The 21,350-nt window shown below is 36.5% G+C and overlaps 1 protein-coding gene across 1 annotated transcript in view; it reads left to right on the top strand.

Annotated features, from left to right (window-relative positions):
• Nucleotides 1-21,350, top strand: part of LOC121370251 (protein cappuccino-like) — a 65,955-nt gene that overhangs the window by 18,226 nt on the left and 26,379 nt on the right. Inside the window, exons 5-11 of the mRNA XM_041495376.1 lie at nucleotides 2,446-2,587; nucleotides 12,148-12,209; nucleotides 14,663-15,260; nucleotides 16,956-17,049; nucleotides 17,922-18,063; nucleotides 19,596-19,683; nucleotides 20,602-20,663. Of these exons, the coding sequence (XP_041351310.1) occupies nucleotides 2,446-2,587; nucleotides 12,148-12,209; nucleotides 14,663-15,260; nucleotides 16,956-17,049; nucleotides 17,922-18,063; nucleotides 19,596-19,683; nucleotides 20,602-20,663 (1,188 nt within the window). The remainder of the gene's footprint in view (nucleotides 1-2,445; nucleotides 2,588-12,147; nucleotides 12,210-14,662; nucleotides 15,261-16,955; nucleotides 17,050-17,921; nucleotides 18,064-19,595; nucleotides 19,684-20,601; nucleotides 20,664-21,350) is intronic.

The following is a 21,350-nucleotide window of genomic DNA, read 5'->3' as shown; positions in this document are numbered from 1 at the left end:
ATTCATGTACCGACTCCCACCCAGAGTGAGTTTTAATGACCCAATGAGTAGGTGTAAAGCCACTACACAGATTTCTCTCTCACTAACTACTATTCCGCTAACAACTAATGCACTGAACAAACAGCCCTTAGATGGGTGAAGTGTGTGCCCAGGACACTGTGCTTGAACCTTAATTGGATATAAGCATGAAAATAAATTAATAATGAAATGAAATTGTTAGATGCACTGAATGTTTAAAATTTGTGTTTTCAACATAATAACTTATATTTCACTTAAGGTGGACAGGCAGTGATAGTTTTTGAAAACATCTACAAAAATGCTATTTAAAAACCTTTCATGAATGTCATTGTAGAAAAAATAAGACTTTTTTTTAAAGAATATTTACAGTCATTGAGACAATTAATTGAAAGTTCCACAACAAAATGAATGTCATGGAAAATTGAGAACACCACAGCAATATCAACAGCATGGTTAATTGCCAGGGTTGAATACATACAATGGCCTGTGATATACAGGTCATGGAGCAGTGGGTTTTTTTTAAAATCCACTTATCCTACACTAAGCAGAATATTGCCATTATCAGTGTTTCTGTGAAAAAGAAATTTTGGGGTATGGTGCTATGGAATTGAATGCAACCATGGTCAATTATATGGGGCCTCCCAGAAACCCTGATTATGTTAAATGAAAAATGATGTCATGCTATTGTTAGACAATTGGAAGGACACATGATTACCATGAAAGTAACATCCCTCCACCTCTCACCCAGGGGGTACAAGGGAGTACAGAACATGTCTCTTTACTTTTGCTTCTACATGCACATCCTTTGTGTTCTTATTCAAATGATTTGAGAGAATATTGAGGTGGTCTTATAAACCAGGTTCATGCTTAATAAAGATGTCCTCTGAAACGGGTGAATGTAGCTGAATTGTACCAGTATTTCTGATCCTTTTTAAAAAGTTTTATGTACTTGTACCTTTGTTTGACACCTAATAGTCAATGTGGGGTTTTTTGTGCTGTGATGATGTTCAACATTAATTCATTCATTCATTCATTCATTCATTCATCCATCCGCCCGCCCGCCCATCCATCCATCCATCCATCCATCCATCCATCCATCCATCCATGCATTCATTCATCCATCCACCCACCCACCCATCCATTCATTCATTCATTCATTCATTCATTCTAGTATTTCTCTCTTGAAGTTTCTTTCCTTGGTTTAACTGCTTCGTTGATCCATGGATATCAATTCTGTTTTCATTTATTGCTGTACACACATTACCTTATTGTTCTTTGTGGCATTGAATGGCACATCAATATGTCAAGCTGATACTTAACTGTTGGTTTTTATAACGGGGATTGCATAAAGTTAACTTATAATGGGCAAGGTGTTGACCGCAGGTTAGCTGAGGACAATAGAATGTGGGCAGCATTCATCTGGGCTCTAAATCTAGCTGGCACACTCCACTGATTTCCAGGAATTTCTGATAGTGTATGTACACACACGCTAAGTGTTTGAGATACTCCGGGCTATGAAACCGGTGATCTCTGTATTGTAAGGCATGACCTGGTTAATGGAACAAATAATTGAAATTATGAGAAAGTCATTCAGCCATAAAGGGATGGCATCAATTTCAAATGTAAATAAACAACAGTTGATTTTCATTACAAGAGAAACATTCGCAGTGAATAGTAGGCATTGTCTTTAATATTCAGTTATAGGCATTTTAGAGAAAAGTCATAAATATTTTCCTAGAATTCATGTAACTCAATGAGGTAGATTAAGATAATCACCATTGTGCAAGCAAATCAAAGTAAGTTATCACCAAATGAACCACAATGAAAATTATACAGTTTATATACTATGATGTATATGTGTTATTAAACATAATTTAACTTTGTAATATGGAAAGTACTATTTGATATGAAAAAAAATTGTCAATATAAATTATTTGTTTTAATAAAACTCTTAAAAAAGAAAAAAGCAGTAGTGAAAAACAAATACTGATACATCTCACCTAAAAGACTACCCCCCCCCCCCCCCCGTTTATATTACATGTATTTGTCTTATTATTATTATTATTATTATTATTATTATATATTTTTAAAAATTCTTCAAGAATATTTAACAAACTAAAATTATGTTTTTTGTACTAAAAATAAAACAGAAAGGGCTAAATTTATCAAGACTGTTTTTCTTAAACACAGGTGTTTAAGCATTGTAAATTATTGTCATTACACACGTATAAGACATAAACAGGCTTTGTAACTTAATGTGGACCATAATGTATATAGTGCTACAGTGTCCGTGCACATAGTATTATATCCACACACACACATGTATGAAAATCTAATATTGTATATTTTGTTTGAAAGCTGATTTCTATGTAATAATGAATCTGAATTTTCAATTTAACTTTAAATTTTTTTAATTTTTATTTTTAGGCTCACCTGATGTACTACTGGGCGCGGCCTGAAGCCCTACCCTCAGGCATAGCTGACCTGGCCCCGGGGAAGTTGACTTCCATGTGGCCTCTGCCTCACGAAGAATCAGAACATCGTCCAGGAGATAAATACACTGAAGCAGGTAACAATGGATGGATGGATGGATTGGTGTGTGGGTTGGTATGTGGATGGATGGATGGATTGATGGGTGGGTGGGTGGATGGATGGATTTACTATGATGAATAGATGAGTGAGTGGATGGATGGATTTACTATGATAGATAGATGAGTGGGTGGGTGGGTGGATGGATGAATGGGTGGGTGGGTTGGTGTGTGGATGGATGGATGGATTTACTATGATGGATAGATGAGTGGGTGGATGGATGAATGGATTTACTATGATAGATAGATGAGGGGATGGATTGATTTACTATGATGGATAGATGAATGGATGGATGGATAGATGGATGGGTTGGTGTGTGGATGGATGGATGGATAGATGAATGGATTTACTATGATGAATAGATGAGTGGGTGGATGGATGGATGGATTTACTATGATCAATAGATGAGTGGGTGGATGGATTTACTATGATATAGATGAGTGGGTGGATCGATGGATGGATTTACTATGATATAGATGAGTGGGTGGGTGGATGGATGGATGGATTTACTATGATAGATAGGTGGGTGGATGGATGGATGGATGGATTTACTATGATAGATGAGTGGGTGGGTGAATGGATGGATGGATTTACTATGATAGATGATGGGGTGAATGGATGGATGGATTTACTATGATAGATGAGTGGGTGGGTGAATGGATGGATGGATTTACTATGATAGATGATGGGGTGAATGGATGGATGGATTTACTATGATAGATAGGTGGGTGGGTGGATGGATGGATGGATTTACTATGATAGATAGGTGGGTGGGTGAATGGATGGATGGATTTACTATGATAGATGATGGGGTGAATGGATGGATGGATTTACTATGATATAGATAGATAAGTGGGTGGATGGATGGATTTACTATGATAGATAGATGATTGGGTGGGTGAGTAGAGGGATGAATGGATGTATTTACAATGATGGATAGCAGAGTGCTTGGTTAGATTAATAGATGGATAAATGGATGGACAAGATGGTATATTTGGATGGATAGATTTGAGATAGATACATATGAGAAAAGATGGATAGTGAGTAGGTGAATGTATGAATAGATAAACACGATATGAACATAAGAATAGATATTAGATGGACAATGTATTAAAAAACCAGATGAACAATAAAATGGATGGGTGAATGATTGAATGAATTAATGGAGTACCTCTAACTTTTTTTACACATTAAGATGGATGAGTAAATGGTTGAATGGATTAATGGATTTATGGAGTCACTATAACTTACCCGGTATACACATTAAAATAACATAATCTGAATTATCTGACAGAACATTTTAATATACCTGGATGTAACATGAGTTTGTTGTTTGGATTATTAATTTGTAGGTGCATATCATGACATGGTGGTTTTGGTAGCTCAGAACAGTCCGTACAGAGCTACTGAAACCACCCAAACAGTTTCAGTATGTAATGTAAAGGTTTAGTTGTGTCACTTCCAGGAGTCTATTTTTAGTAAACACAACATAAGGCTTAGTCATTTGTAACACCATGTCATAATTAAAACAAAACAGTGTCACAGTGTTACAAATTAACCTCAGAGCAAATTTCATCCTGTCAAAACCACCCACACACAGAAATAGTTGTTTGACACAATGGGCTGTTTAATACAGATTGCCATTAGTTCATGAAACTGGGTGTGCTGAGGGAGTGGGGAGCTAGTATTGAATATTAATAGTAGTTCATGAAATTGGGTGTGCTGGGGGGGGGGGGGGGGGGGAGCTAGTATTTAATATTGTTAGTTCATGAAACTGGGTGTGCTGAGGGTGTGGGGAGGTAGTATTTAATATTGATAGTAGTTCATGAAGCTGGGTGTGCTGAGGGGGTGGGGAGCTAGTATTTAATGTTGATAGTAGTTCATGCATCTGGGTGTGCTGGGGACGGCAGTTGGGGAGGGGGACTAGGGGGCATGGCCGTACAACTTTTATTCGCCCATAACTTAAAATTATAATAAAGTACATTTGAAATGTCCCAGAATGTGAGATCATCTAAAATCTTTCCATAGCAGCATGTCACAATGATCACTATTTCCAGTAACTTGTTGTTCTTTATGTATGTTAATCCTTGGATTGATTTGGCTTACAGTGTAGTGAAAAATTACTGTGGTTGCTTAATTTGCTACAAGTACTTTATGGAGTCGGATTCCTGTTGTGTATTTATTGAATGCTGAGATGTTAACAGTACTCTATGTTATGGCACTGCATCATAGTACACCCCTCGCTCCAGCCAGTGCACAATGACTGGTACATCAAAGGCTGTGGTATGTGCTGTCCTGTCTATGGGATGATGCATATAAAAGATCCCTTGCTGCTAATTGAAAAGAATAGCTCATGAAGTGGCGACAGTGGGTTTCCTCTATTAATATCTGTGTGGTCCTTTACCATATGTCCAATGCCATATAACCGTAAATAAAATGTGTTGAGTGTGTCCTTAAATAAACCATTTTCTTCCTTCTATAGTACACCCATTGTTTTTTCCTATCCCAACCTGTGCCCACAACTAATATCAAAGGTTGTGGTATGTACTATTCCTGTCTGTTGGTAATGAAAATATGTAGCAGGTTTTTCACAGAATGACCAATTGATTAACATCCGATAGCTGATGGTTAATTAATCAATCTGCTTCAATAATGCCGTTAAGAATAGTGCCTAGACCATGTGTCTCATCTTTTCAAAAAAATATTTCTTTCTCTAAACAACTGCTTTGCTCAGTGGTAAAGCACTTGCCTGATGCACGGTCAGTCTAGGATTGATCTCCATCGTTGGGCCCATTGGGCTATTTCTCGTTTCAGCCAGTGTACCACAACTGGTTTATCAAAGACCATGGTATGTGCTATCCTGTCTAGAATGGTGCATATAAAAGATCCCTTGCTACTAATTGAAAAATGTGGTGGGTTTCCTCTCTAATACTATATGTCAGATTGGCCAAATGTTTGACATCCACTAGCTGATGATTAATAAATCAACGTGCTCTAGTGGTGTCATTAAACAAAACAAACTTTGTAAAATATGTTCAGTTCTCAGCAGTTCACAATGGCTGTCAACTGATCTTGATGAGTTGTATCAATATCCATGTATATGTATGTATAATGAAATACTTACATAATTGGTTTGTCGGTGTGAACCCCCCACATCCACCCCCACCCCCACCCACCATTGTGTTTGTATTTTACCTGTGATATATGCATGTTTTGTGTATGGTTAAAGAGTGTACACACATTGGTATATAGCCAGACCTGTCAACCCTCCCGGATTCCGCGGGAGTCTCCCGGTATTTGATCAAATCTCCTTTCCCCTGTGCGGGAGACAGTTTCTCCTTTTAAATGACATTTTTGTAAGTATAAAAAAAAATCGATCCTCTTTTGTCAAAATAACAGAAGGGAAGTAACTCTGCCTTTTTTTCTCATTCGGCAAATGTCGACTACTTTCGGCTTCTGAGAATGTAACAGGCCGAATTGTCCCGACTGTTTAACCTTTGCCGAAGTGAAAATTGTGGGATAGCCTATTTATATTGTTAAAAAAGCACATGGAGTTTATAAAATGACATGTAATTATAATGTTTGTTGTCATCGTAATGGCTACAAAGCGTGTTGCCGCTAATTCAACAGGCTGTGTATTGACATTCAGTGTTGCCATATAAAAAAAAAAAACTATCCAATTTAGTTCTAATAACACCTCTGAATTGTAAAATGTCTTCCCACTGGATTACATAATGCAACTATGACGAATCTGAACTGCCAGACTCCGAGTTGACAGCGATACACACGATGCATGTTAAAATCACATGTCACAGCAAGACAACGAAAAGACCAATTAACTGTATAAACATACTTGTGTCAGTTAATTTGTATGTTTGTGCAGTAAAATGTTGGTTATAAGGGTACACTTCAAGAAATTATTTTTGTACAATTAAAAAATGTTGTGTTTGACATTGACATAAAGTTACTCACGGAAATGGGTATAATTCCGGTATATTTCACACGATGTCCGTAATGAGGTTTTACTTATGATTAATGAAAATACAATGTTTATTGCATCATTATAATGATTTTAAATAAGTACCACGCCACCGTTCCTCATTATAGTAAAAACTGAATATTAATTTATAAGATTTATATAAATTTGTCTTTGGTACTTAGGTACACTAACCACAAATGATAATGTAACGCAACCTGTAAGGCTGTAAGTGTAATACCGTAAATGTACTAATTAAAATTTTTATTTCTTGTTCATGTTCTTAACATTTTTGGATAATATTTTTTTTTTTTTTAAATATGTATTAAATCATAATAATATTTAAACTTTAAAAAAAAAAAAAAAAAAAAAAAAAAATAATTTTTTTTTTTTTTTTAATGCCAAGATCTAAGGTTAAGAAGTATATATGACATTATAAAGTATTCATATAACTTATTGTAATAATGTTTTTTTTTAAATCTTGCGATTTTGGGTTAAATTGTGTGAATTTAAAAATCTCCTGCTTTTTGACAAAATCTCCTGCTTTTTCAACACACACCTCCTGCTTTCTCTTGTCTAAAGGTTGACAGGTCTGTATAGCATGAAACAATAATTATGAGCAATCACACTAACAGTCTGTAAACATGAGCGTGTGTATACAAGGCTTTTCATATGCTGTTAATAAGGTGCCATAAAATTACCCGACATGTTCACGACTAGGAACTGAGTAAGTGGAAAATTGAGGCTAATTGCGGACAATTTCCCTAATCTCAATTCTTCTCACAGCTATTAAGTAACTTAACAAGTTTTCTGGTTTGGACATGGAGAAAGTGTACATATACACTGATGTTTGCAGGCCAGTTTAGTATGTACTTGTGACCGTAATTTGTAGCTTGTGTATATGGCCCATGACATTCGGTCAAGTGGTGAGCAAATAAGTGAACAACGTACTTCGAAGGTTTTAGTCTTTGAGCTACATGATATGACCCTCTATAAATATTTTTCACATTCACATGTTCATCTACTTGGATATATTATATACGTTTATTATCAGTGTCTTGATACATGTCAGTTAATGGAATATTTTGTGTTCATTGTGTGGCGAAACCTGGATATTATCAGTTTTCACTTTGAAAGTTTTATGGTTTCATGGTAGTCTATAGTCAGTGTACCGACTATAGTTTGAAACAGGGTTATTATCCATTTTTACTTTTAAAGTTTTACGATTTTATGGTAGTCTATAGTCAGTGTACCAACTATAGTTTGAAACTGGGTAATTATCAAAAATTTTCTTTTAAAGTTTTATGGTTTCAAAGTAGTCTATAGTCAGTGTACTATAGTTTGAAACAGGGTTATTGAATGATCCATTTTTACTTTTTAAGTTTTAGTGTTTCCAGATATTCTTGTCTGTGTTCTTATATTATAGTTCATATTTATGTCCATGGATAACATTTAATGGAATCTTTATGAATGTTCCGAGGTGGAATTTGACTTGAACACGGTTTACGATGCTTGATGTCGGGTGCACATCAAACTGTCAAGTGTGTGGAGAGATGACCTTCAACAAATATTGGTTCTCCTGGTGTTACAAACCACCATGCAGGTGCTTGTTGGGATGTTAGTCGTAAAGGTCTCTTACTTGTTTACACTCTGGTCATTCCCTTATCAAAAGGATTTGGTTCCCAGTTTGCATTTATTTCTTCCTTTAAGTAATTTTTATGGCCTCCACTTTATTGCAGTGCTGTTTAACAGACACTGATTAATGTTGCTAAATGCTACGGTAATTTGCCAGTTGACCTTTGAAATGTTGCAGTTTTGTTCAGGCCAATATAGTGATACAGTGAGCCCCGGCTGGAGTATGTGGTGTACGGTACTTGCTGGAGGTCCACATTGTGTGTGTGTGTATAATATAATGTACACTTGTTTACAGACTCAGAAACTGGATACAGTGTATTAATTACTCCAGTCTTCAGGTACATGGGGGTACATGGCACATTAATTCTCAGTTGGATGTAGTAAACTCTTGAACACCCCGTGACCGACCGTTTGTTAATAGCTGGCAGCTAGCTCTATGGGGACAGCTATAGCACTGTGCAGAGTTTGTTTTCTTTGAGCACTTGCTGTGGAGGATTTACTCAATGGATAATTAATACAGTATTCTGCTGGGATTTCAAAATATTTTGATTTGAATGTAGTAAACTTGAACACTCTGTGACAGCCAGTTTGTTTTAATAGCTGGCAGCTAGCTATAGGTTGGACAGCTAGCACTGTGCCGAGTTTGTTTTCCTTGAGCACTTGTTGCAAAGGATTTACTTAACAGTGTTCTGCTGCAATTTCATAATATTGTGATTTGGATGTAAAGTCTTGAGCATCCTGTGAACGGCCATTTGTTAATACTTTGCAGCTAGCTTTAGGGGGACAGCTATCACTGTTCAGAGTCTGTTTTCTTTGAGCACTTGTTGCAAATGATTTACTCAATGAATAATTAATACAGTGTTCTGCTGCAATTTCATAATATTGTGATTTGGATGTAAAGTCTTGAACATCCTGTGAACGACCATTTGTTAATACTTTGCAGCTAGCTGTATGGGGACAGCTATAGCACTGTGTAGAGAGTGTTTTCTTTGAACACTTGTTCCAAAGGATTTACTCAATGGATAATACAGTATTCTGCTGAGGTTTCAAAATATTTTGAATTGGATGTCAACTTGACTATCCTGTGAACAGCCATTTGTGAATAGAGGGACAGCTAACACTGTTCAGAGCCTGGTTTTTTTGAGCACTTGTTGCAAAGGATTTACTGTTGGGATTTCAAATATTTTGATTTGGACGTAAACTCTTGAACATCCTGTGACTGTCTATTTGTTAACAGACAGCTAGCACAGTTCAGAGCCTGTTTTCTATGAGCACGTGTTGCGACGGATTTACTCAATGGACAATGCAGTACTCTGTTGGGATTTCATAATATTTTTTATTTAATAGTGTCACATTTGGAACCTTGTGGACAGGGGATCATTCAGTGGTTTTGATTTAGTAGTATACCGGGAATAAATGGAACTTCTTGAGCTGCTACTGTGTAATGGTTATCTAGAAACCAATTGATTACATGTACAGGCATACAAGTACATGTACAAAATGTGTCTTGGAAGGACATTGTTTATATAGATTAGTTATGTAATTACAGTGTTAGAAATTGCTCATGATTTGTCTATATAGATTATTTACGTAATTACTGAGTGTTAGAAATTGGTATTGATTGCATAAGTTGCTGGATTAACTTTGCAACATTGTAAGTACATTCATTATATGTTGCTTGCATATCAAAATAGCGAATGCATTGTTCGTGTGAGTGTGTGTAAGAAGGATTGGTTCTGTTGTCAAACTCCTGGTGAAAACTATTACATTCAGATACTTGGATGAATAACATTTCAACAACTTCACTATGAAACACAGGAAACCATATATTTTTGGGGAACAAATGAACAGAAACATGAAGAATATTTTTCAGCGAACAAAGATTCTATGGATGTGTTCTTTATAAATGACTGAATCTGTCAACAGTTGTGTAAAGTATCGAGTATTTGATAAATAAACCATAGGCATTTCTGTTTTTCGATTGTGGAAAGTTTCCTTGATCAAAGCCAAAATATCAAGTGATTAAATTTCTTAATATTTGGCTTGTGGTGGAGTACGTAACAATGGGTTATCATAAGAAGAGTCTTTAAGTGTGTGCGTGGGGTTGCTTCAAGGCTAATGATGTACTGAGAATGAGATGGTAATGTTGGAAGGTGTAATGGGATTAACGTGTGACAATGACGAGCCAGTGCATTGAAGTTGAATTGGTCAAGACCATACAGTGGACCACGATAGATCATCGTGCTCTAGGTACGTTAACACAGACCCTCTGGCTTGTACCTTGTGACATACTATGTTGTGGTAAAAGATAAATAGATAAAGATAAAACTTTATTGCATATAAACAGTCGACATACAGATCCAGATATGTGTATCTGCTCTGGCTTTTACCATATAACATATTATGCTAACGTTTATTTTGTGTGGGGGAAAAAAATTCAAAGTTTATTAATTACATTTTTATACTGATATTCTGCACCATTCCTCAAAGATTTTAATGATGTTTATTCTCAATTTTGATGTCAGACTTCCCAATCTGATTGTAAAAATTATGTTTATTATAAAATAAACACATAAATTTACTCAACATTTTCCTTATAAAATGCATTCAAACATGAAAGGGGGTGAGGCGTAGCCTAGTGGTAAAGCCCTTGCTTGATGCCCAGTCAGTTTGGGATTGATCCCTGTCAGTGGGCCCATTGCACTATTTCTCACTCCAGCCAGTGCACCACGACTGGTATATCAAAGGCTGTGGTATGTGCTGTCCTGTCTATGGGATGGTGCATATAAAAGATCCCTTGCTGCTAATCAAAAGAGTAGTCTTTGAAGTGGCGACAGCGGGTTTCCTCCCTCAATATCTGTGTGGCCATTAACCATATGCCCGACACCATATAACTGTAAATAAAATGTGTTGAGTGCATCGTTAAATAAAACATTTCCTTCCATCAAACATGAAACATCCGAATGGTTCTCAAATTTATCATCAAAACCCATTCCTATATGTGACTTCCAACTGTTATTTGCTGTGTGATGAATTCTTTGTTGACTTTATTGTAAAAAACCTAGGATAAATATAGAGCATTTTTTTAAAATAGGTAATGAATAAAGCATAGTAAGACTGTGGTGTAACAGGGCTTGAACTTAATGACGGCACCAATGGCAATTGCCGTCATTGTGACAGAAATTGCAATAGGTAGAGAGCATCACCGACGGCACAGTAGTGCCGTTAGTAAAGCTCCTCAACAATGGCAAAATGTATACACCTGGCTCCGTATTCATAAACATACTTAAGTCAATGTGTGATACCTAAATAGATACTTAAAGTACATAGATAAGTATCATACATTCACTCAAATACGTTTATGAATATGGAGCCTGGTGTATATTATATCTGCATTTAACATTTCCACATTTGAAATATGTCTACATACAGCAAAATAACCTTTCAGTGATGTTTATTTGCTGAAAAGTCACTTTCAAAACCACTGCCATAGGCAGGCTTAAAATTGCCGTCGTTGGGCCGTTTCACCCATTACAATTCTTTTAAAAGTTGCTGTGTGAGACAAATTCTTAAATTTGAGCTCTGGCCCCGTGCTTATAAACCTTAAAGTCTAGACTTTTAATAAAGTCCAGACTTTAACATCATGGCAACGCCATTCAAATAGTATTACATTAAAGTCTAGACTTCAAGTTTTATAAGCACGGGCCCGGGTGTAATTATAATATATAAATAACTAATCGAATTGAAATATTTGGAAAAAATGATACTATTTTGTACAAATACATATCTATATATTCCTTTTTGTTTTTTTTCGTTTTTTTGGTTTTCTTTTTTAGTTCTATAACATGTCCATGCTCTTTGTTGCACCAGTTTGAATAGATGTAACACATGCATTAGACTGAAAGACACATTATTTTTGTATATTACAGAACATCAAGCAGCAATGGTCCAGCTTAGACTTGAATATAAAGAAGATGTAGAAAAACTGAAGGTAATTATCCCAACTGTAGGTCAAGTGAAAACGACATTAGCACATACTGGTCATGGATTTCACTTACTGGATGGAATGGGAAATAATCTGGTGGGTCAAGTTAAAAAGTATTGATGTGATCCATTGCACCACAAGCCCTACCACTGAATTAATATACATTTTGAATAGTCAAAGGTAAAGAGTTGCAGGATATTTACACCCATGTCTAATGTACATGTACCAAGTCATTTTCCATTGGTCTCAATGTGTTATTAGTCCCTCCCTTCTGTTATTTGTTTCATTTCAACATGTGTGCATTCTTTACAACACCACTATTAATTTTGAATCGGAAAAACATGTTATTCATCCGTAGTCCCTCCCTCCCTCCCTCCCTCCCTCCCTCCCTCCCTCTATCCATCCCTCCATCCACCTTCCATCCATCCATCCATCCATCCATCCATCCATCCATTCCTTCATCCCTTCATCCCTTCACCCCTTCATCCCTTCATCCCTTCACCCCTTCATCCCTTCATCCCTTCATCCATCCATCCATCCATCCATCCATCCATCCATCCATTCCTTCTCTGTATGTAGTGTAGTACATTAACAGTATTAATACTGGAAGATTCTTCAGTCATGCAGCTTACGTATATACATGTAATTGTCATGAGTTTGTATTCAGATTGTGCTAGAAACAATTGTCAGTGGCTACAGATGGTGTAGATTGGGTGTGTCATATCAGTGTAAATAGTGTATAATAAGTTTTGTTCTCAATTCGATCATTCGCAATTTGGTGCACCATGATCAAGAGACTACTTTGGAAGTATTGTTTTCAGGTGAGTCAATTTGAGCCGTTTTAAGGACAGAATATGAATTTTTCTTTAATAATTGTTTAATGTTTGTATGTAGCTGATCGTGGTTCTAGCTGGGTGTCCTAGGATATTTTGTCCTTGAACCATATGTATTTTCCATCTCTATTTATTAATGGCAGAACTTTACAAGGGCATTCAGAATGTCTGTGGTTTTTTGGCCATATTCTACAATTTTGTTTTACACTTTCGGGTAATAATCTGGCAGTACAGACTTGACGAGATAATACACTATTACAAATATATTTTTTTATCAGATTTAAAATTATTTTAAAGGAATGTATCACCTTTTTGTTAAATTTAAAAAAAGGATGTTATAGACAGATATGTATATCTGAAGGTACAGGTGGTAGTGATATGTGCACAGGATAGCATACTTGAGCCGTAAATGTATACATTGTATGACAAAAATAAATTGAGAAATCTGTAAAATAACAAAATTCTAAAAGATTCTGTCTAAAACTGACATGTTTCAGTTGCCATCATTGTATATCTGATGTACTGGTACAAGTTTGAATAATGTTACAATTACCTGTATGTACCTGTTGATGAATATTGACTATTTTATCATCTGTCCTGCCTACGGTCATGTGAAGGATATACGTTGCTTTTATACATGTAGATACACATCTGTATGACATGTAACTAAGCCATAATGGACGTATGCAACAGCTTGCCTCCATTGTAATTATAAAAACAGTTTTTCTCATATATGTCTGTATCTACAGTATATATGCCGTGTTGAATACCATGCACATACGTGTACCTAAACAGTGAACTCTGTTGTAATCATGGGGCTTGTGTGTGAGAAACTACCAGTAAGTGAAATTTGCAGATCATATTCTTTGGTTGGCAGAAAGTTGATAAATTTACTTGTTTACTTGATATGCATTTCACTGAATAGTATTATATATATTTACAACTGAGTAAAAGTAAATATAATTCCCCATTATTGTGGTGGACGACTAAGAGAATACAAGTGTCCATTTCTAAAAATTTAGTAAAAGATCAAAAGAATAAAATTTTATTATGTGTATATTACTATATATATATAATATCATAGGTGAGCGGGATATAGCCCTGTGGTTAAGTGATCGCCTGATGTGCTGTCAGTCTGGGATTAATCCCTGTCGATTGACTCATTGGGCTTTTATCTCATTCCAGCCAGTGCACCACAACTTGTATATCAAAGGCTGTGGTTTGTGCTATCCGGTCTGTAGGATGATGTATGTAAAATATCCCTTGCTACTAATTAATGGAAAAATATAGCAGGTTTCCTCTCTAAGACTACATGTCAAAATTACAAAATGACATCCTATGTGCTCTAGTGGTGTCATTAAACAAAACAATTACCACAGTTGGACACCCAATAGCCAATGTATTTTTCATCCTGGGGTGCCATTAAACATTCAGTTATTCACAAAACAAACTTTAACTTTTATATAATGTCATATCTCTGTACACAAGTTCAAAGGATGTTTTTACGAAGCATTATAAAGCTATTAAGTCAGATAAATTGCATTTATAATTGAATAGACTGCAGACTGTCTTTTGAGCTTAGCATACACTTAACATGTTTTAAATTCTTTTTTTAATTATCTGTAGGAGGAGCACAAACAGGAGCTGGAGCAATGTCAGCAGGAGTACATGAGAAAAATCTCCGAATGCACGGAGCGCATCGTGCGTCTCCAACAGGAGGTGCGCAAGTACCAGATGCTGGCGGGGATCGACAAACTCACCCAGAACGCCCTCAATCAGGCCAACGCAGCCGGGGTAGAGGCCGGGTTCGAATCCGAGTGTCGGCCTCTTCTTCCCGGCGGTGGCTTCCAGTCGGCAAACGGCAACACTGGCGAGCGCATCATTGCCCTGACCGGAACCCCGACCAACCAGCACGCGTCTTACAACGCCATGTCATCGTTCACCCCTGAGATTCTGGGCAAAGAGTCGAGTACGAACATGTGTCAGAACGAGTACTCGCCAGAACAGTTTCCATCAATTCATCCACCCTTGGAGCTGATTCCGTCGCCAGAGCAGAAGGGAGGGTGTCAGAATTCACGTGATATTCCCAGTTCTGGTCCTCCTGCTCCTCCAGCTCCACCTCCTCCCCCTCCTCCTCCACCACCACCACCTCCCCCTCCACCTTTCCTCCCTGGAGCACCAGGACCGCCACCTCCTCCTCCAGCTCCAGGACTGGCAAGAAGAGGTTAGTTGTCTTTTAAAACAGTTTTCACTCATGGGGGGGGGGGGGTTCTTTTTTTGTTCTGTTTTTTTTAAAAACGAGTTTTCACTCATGGTATACATGATGTAGGTGCGGGATATAGCCCAGTGTTAAAGCACCTGTCTAATTATCGGTTGATCGAGGATTGATCCTCATTAGTGGGCCAATTGGGCTATTTCTTGTTTCAGCAACTGGTGTAGCAAAGGCCATAGTATGTATTTTCCTGTCATATAAAAGACCCCTTGCTGCTAATCGGAAAGAGTAGCCCAATTCATGGTAGCAGCAGGTTTCCTCTCTCATTATCTGTGGTCCTTAACCATATGTTTGACACTGTATGACTGTAATTAAAATGTGTTAATTGGGTCATTAAATAAAACATTCTTTCCTTCACTCTTGGTCTAGAAATGTTTTAGAGCATAATAGCATCGTCTTTGAAAACAAAAATCTGTCTGAGACAAGTTATGTGGCTATATCTGCAACGTACGTATATATATATATATATATATATATATATATATATATATATATATATATATATATTTATATAAAACGTAATCATGAAAAGTAGGCAGAAGAAACCTACAGCCACCACATAGACTATTCCTGCAAAATAAGCATGTAAGGGATCTTTTATATGCACTTTCCCATAGACAGGACAGTTTGTACTACAGCCTTCGATATACAACTCATGGAGGGGGGCACTGGTTGGGATGAGGAGAAATTGAGTCATTTGAGGACATCAATTCTGCATGTTGCAACCTATTGCACATTGGCTGAAGAAGTAACTCTTTGTATTTGGCTGTTTTATAACAAGTGAACTGTATTACAGTATTAACCATGTTTGTTACATGTTAAATACATTTTAACACTACCAGGGTTCAGGCTAGGCTAGAAAAACAGGGAGAAGTGGCTTCTCCCTCTAGACACATTAAGGAGAAGGGAGGAACATTAGGGAGAAGTGCGGTTTGGTGAAGGAGAAATGGGAAAGTGTTTGACCCGTACCCCTCTATATCAAAGGCTCTTAAGTCACTACACATGTATGTTGGCACTGGTTAAAATATACTGAGTTCCTTTTTACTGACACAAGGACATAAGAATGAAATAGTGTGAAATCTTTAGTTAGTTATTGATGGATATAATACAATACTGCCATTCTGTCAGTAACATATGCTATGCTGGTAAGAAAAAACCTCTTTGTTCATTAAAAAAAATTGCTAAACATTGTATATTAAAAAGTGGTTATATATAGATTATTACTGGAACTCTTATATATTATACATTTAGCTGATGAAGCCTGTTTCATAAGTATTGTAGGCATAAATGAAGAAAAAGTGAATTATTTAATATTAGGTGTATGTAAATTATGAAAAGGAAAAAAAGAAATAAAGATTTTTAATAACACTAATATATTTCACAACAAGGTTGTCAAAGTCATCAGTCCACAAGATAGATGGCAGTCTTATGTAATGTTAAAACCAGTGCCCCACAACTGTAATTATCAAATACCATGGTATGTGCTGTTCTGTCTTTGAAAAAGATGCCTTGTTGCTAAAGGAAAAATATAGTGCTCATTGTTAATCTGAAGGCTATGTATTAGAATGATCAAATGTTTTGTATTGTGTTAAGTATTCATGAAAAGGGGAATCACTCCATGTTGTTTTCACTGTTTATGTTGTGCAGGTCCCAGTAAGCCCATCATCAGCCCCAAGTCTCCGATGAAGCCGCTGTTTTGGCAGAGATTCCACATTCACGAAATCAAGACAAAGGACAAGGAGTAAGTGCTGGCACGTTGTCGCATGCATTGGGTCTTGAATAAATCAAGTTTATTTGTATTTCCTTTTTTTTTATGGCAAAACTTCCTCAAATGCTTACAGGTAGTACTAAACCAAATAACTTCTGGCTAGGTCAAAGTTTGAGGTGCACCCAACTTTTGATAGAGAAGTGAACACCACCAATCCTATGATTGGTGATAAATGTGAGCGTGTTGGTTGTAAATAAAATTAGTTTCATTTGGGCAAAAGATGTATGCAAGTTTATTTCATCTAGTACCACTGTATCAAGTACATGTAGTCTTGTGCTTGCAGCATGTATGGGGTACCTGTAAAAAAATGTACTCAAATTTTGTGCAGAACTAGGGTAGTCATAGACGCTACCCGTTATTTCAGAAATTAGCAGCTTGACCCCTAATGTTTTCTGATTCACCTTAAGGGTGAGGGGTGGTAGTATTTATATCTGTGGCGTTTATGTCGATTGATATGCTGCAGGTAGGAGTTTTTAACTACATATGTTACTATTGTCGTCTATGGGATTTGATTTGGTAGTATACAACATGTATGTGACAATTTAATGTTACCAATAGAGATGTACTTATTACCATTTTGATGAATTTTTATGTTAAATTATAAAATCATCAGATCAGTTTATGCAGGGCTCGAATTTACTGGTGGCCATGCCACAAAGTGCCGCAGTGCCCTAGCCATATGCCCCAATGCCATGAACATTATTTTGCATGTTATTTATTGTCCATCATACTCTAACACGATCAGTCTAAGTCAAATGGCTTTTCCCTCTAATTTGCCAAATTTGAGGCCTTTTTATGGCAGGTGAGACATTTTAATTCTATGGAATTATTTTAACTTTTTGCAGAATTCAGAACCAGCATCTATTCTGGGAGGACATTGAGGAGACGAAGGTCAACCTCGATGAGTTTGATGATCTCTTCTCCAAGGTTCCTGTGGAAACGAAAAAAAAGACTGCAGCTACCAAATTCAAATCCAAAACTAAACAGGTTTCTTATTCATTCATTTAATTTCTTTAATTTGAACTTATTTTTACATGCTTATGTCCAATTAAGGTTCAAGCACGCTGTCATAGGCACACATCTCAGCTACATTAGCTATGTGACCAGTGTGTTAATGGTTAATGGTCAGTGAGAGAGATGTTGATGTAGTGGCCTTTGACCTGTCCACTGAGTCGGGGTGTGATGTAGCTCAGTGGTAGAGCACTCGCTTGAGACACGACCAATAGACCAATGGTTACAGGATCATTACCCTTGATGGACTCGGGTCTTCTGTTTTTTTCCAGTCCCAACCTGTGCCCCACGACTGGTACATCAAAGGATATGGTATGTACTGTCTATGAAAAAGTGCATAAAGATATCCCTTGTTTTATTGATATAAATAGCCTCAACTTCAGCCAGCAAACATTTCGCTAAGGTTCTGCAGACTATTTGACTGGTTCCAGACATGAACATTTGGTTTAGTTTGTAGTACCATAAGCCAGTCTAGCAGATGGAGAAGGCCTAGGAAGTTGTATAACTTGTGCCTCATCCATTTGTTCTTTAAACAGCAATAAAATATGTTTCAATCAAGCAGATGTTTTTCTTCTCAGCTTGGTTGAACTTGGCCCTGTCCTGGTGCTCATAAAACTTTTAGACTCTAAACTTGAGACTAATCGAGTCTGAGACGGTAACGTCATGACAACGCCATACAAACTGCATGCGTGTGACATCATTTGAGATTGAGTTTGGACTCTAAAAGTTTTATAAGCACGGGCCCTGGTTTCCTCTCTCTCTTTATCAAGTGTCGGAGTGATCATATGTTAGATACCAAATAGCCATCGTTTAAAATGTGCTGAGGTGTCATCAAAACTATTCCTTTCGTTTCCTTTCTGCACCTCACCGTATAGGAAGCAGATACCTTCCAGCCATAATAGTGCAATCAACCCACCACCAAGGCTGGTGGTTTTTTACAGGGCTAACTCTGGATCAGCAGAAAATTTCGCCAATTTATCATGAAACTTAATTTTTTTTTAAAGAAATTCAGTTATTTCGTAACAAAATATTAATTAACACTGGAAATTATTTTGCCAAATGAAAATAATATTCGCCAGTAGTTTTTAAAATTTGCAATTGGTGAATTTGGTGAGTGCCAGAGCTAGCCCTGTCTTATAACAAAAAAATATAAAGGGTGTATCATGGATTTATTTGTGGGTAACTTTATAAATTTTAAATCAAATGAAATTGTCATTATGGGTTTTGAATTCTAAGTAAATAATATTTCTGTTTAAAATTTCAGTGTAACACAGTTTTTAGGATAAGTTTGTTCATGTCATATTTAATATTTTTATTGGCATGATCAGTTCTTCATGTATGTATTTAGATCGGTTTTTAATGTTGGGTGAAGAAAAATTCAGTTTTACGGTTTTATTTGTGACTCAGTCTTTGTAGTTAATTTGTTGATATCCTATTTCGATTATTGGGACTTGATTAGTAAAGACTTGTTGCTCTTGTAAAGATTTTATTTCCCCATTTCACTGCAGGGTGCTAAACTGATAGATGCCAAAAGATCTCAAGCTGTTGGTATTATGGTTTCCAGTCTTCGTCTTGACATGGCTGACATAGAAAAAGGTGAGTTTCTTTTCATATTTTTAAAGTTGCAATCTTATGTCAACTTGCTGTAATGCAGTTAACTATTGCAAAACACAAATACAAGTATCAGTTTAATAAACCAGTGAGTTTTTAAATATCATGACCTACCTTCAGTGAGTATATAAATATTTCTATCAATTTCTTTTTAGTTCATTTACATTGTACAACAACGGGGCGAGACGTAGTCCAGTGGTAAAGTGCTCTCTTGATTCATGGTCGGTTTGGGCTATTTCTCGCTCCAGCCAGTGCACCATGACTGGTACATCAAAGGCTGTGGTATGTGCTATCCTTTCTATGGGATGGTGTATATAAAAGATCCCTTGCAGCTAATCAAAAAGAGTAGCCCATCAAGTGGCGACAGCGGGTTTCCTCTCTCAATATCTGTGTGGTCCTTAACCATATGTCCGACACCATATAACCATAAATAAAATGTGTTGAGTGCGTCGTTAAATAATCCATTTCCTTCCTTCCTTGTACAACAATATATTTTAGTACATGTTCATTGTGTAACAACATATTTTTACATGTTCATTGTACAGCAACACATTTTAGTACATTTTCATTGGACAACACATTTTAGTACATTTTCATTTTACAACACATTTTAGTACATTTTCATTTTACAACACATTTTAGTACATTTTCATTTTACAACACATTTTAGTACATTTTCATTGTACAACAAAACGCATAGGATCAGCGATCAGCGCAATGAAATAATTGTATATGGTGTATATGCCGAAAACACAAACTGTAGACCATCAAATGCAGCAGTCGTATCTACACGCACAACTCATCCAGTCTGTACAAACCTTTAGTGACATTTAATAATTGTTACTTGAACAAAACAGGTTGGGGAGTAAACAAATTATTAATTACTTTTTTCTACATTTTCAGCAATACTTAATCTGGATACTTCGGTTCTGGAACAAGAAAAGATAAAAGCAATATATGAAAATGTAAGTTCATAATAAAATACAAATTTCACTATTAAGTCTGCTATCCTTCAGGCTTCATTTCTGTTAATTGCCATATCAAACAAGAAATAAATGGTTACCACAGATTTTTTGAAAGTTATTGGCAAGAATATAATGTCATCAATACTTTGACAGTATACAGTGTTGTTTTTGTGGCAATATCTATTAACAGCTTTAACGTAGTGAATAATCCAGTATCAACCTTAGTTAAGCACTTACTTTAGAAACCACCATACCATTCTATCAGTACAAACATATTTGCAGTAAGCAACCAACTTCTTACATTTGTATTAAGGGGCGGGACCTAGCCCAATAGTAAAGCATTTGCTTGATGCGTGGTCAGTCTAGGATTGATCCCCATCAGTGGTCCCATTGGGCTATTTCTCATTCCAGCCTGTGCTCCACAACTGGTAACAAAGGTCGTGGTATATGCTATTCTGTCTGTGGGATGGTGCATATGAAAGATCCCTTGCTGCTAATCGAAAAGAGTAGCTCATGAAGTGGCGACAGCGGGTTTCCTCTCTCAATATCTTTGTGGTCCTTAACCCTTATCCTGCCGTTGACGTGTATACCTGTCAAATGGCACGTGCTATTGTTTGTTATGGTTTCTTGTTTTTTGGTAGCGGTTTCTTTTATCTCTACAAAATTGTCATAATATACCATTATATA

Source organism: Gigantopelta aegis, chromosome 4 (assembly GCF_016097555.1).
Source record: "Gigantopelta aegis isolate Gae_Host chromosome 4, Gae_host_genome, whole genome shotgun sequence".
In the NCBI taxonomy this organism is placed as follows: domain Eukaryota; kingdom Metazoa; phylum Mollusca; class Gastropoda; order Neomphalida; family Peltospiridae; genus Gigantopelta; species Gigantopelta aegis.
This window is presented reverse-complemented; position numbering and strand designations above follow the sequence as displayed.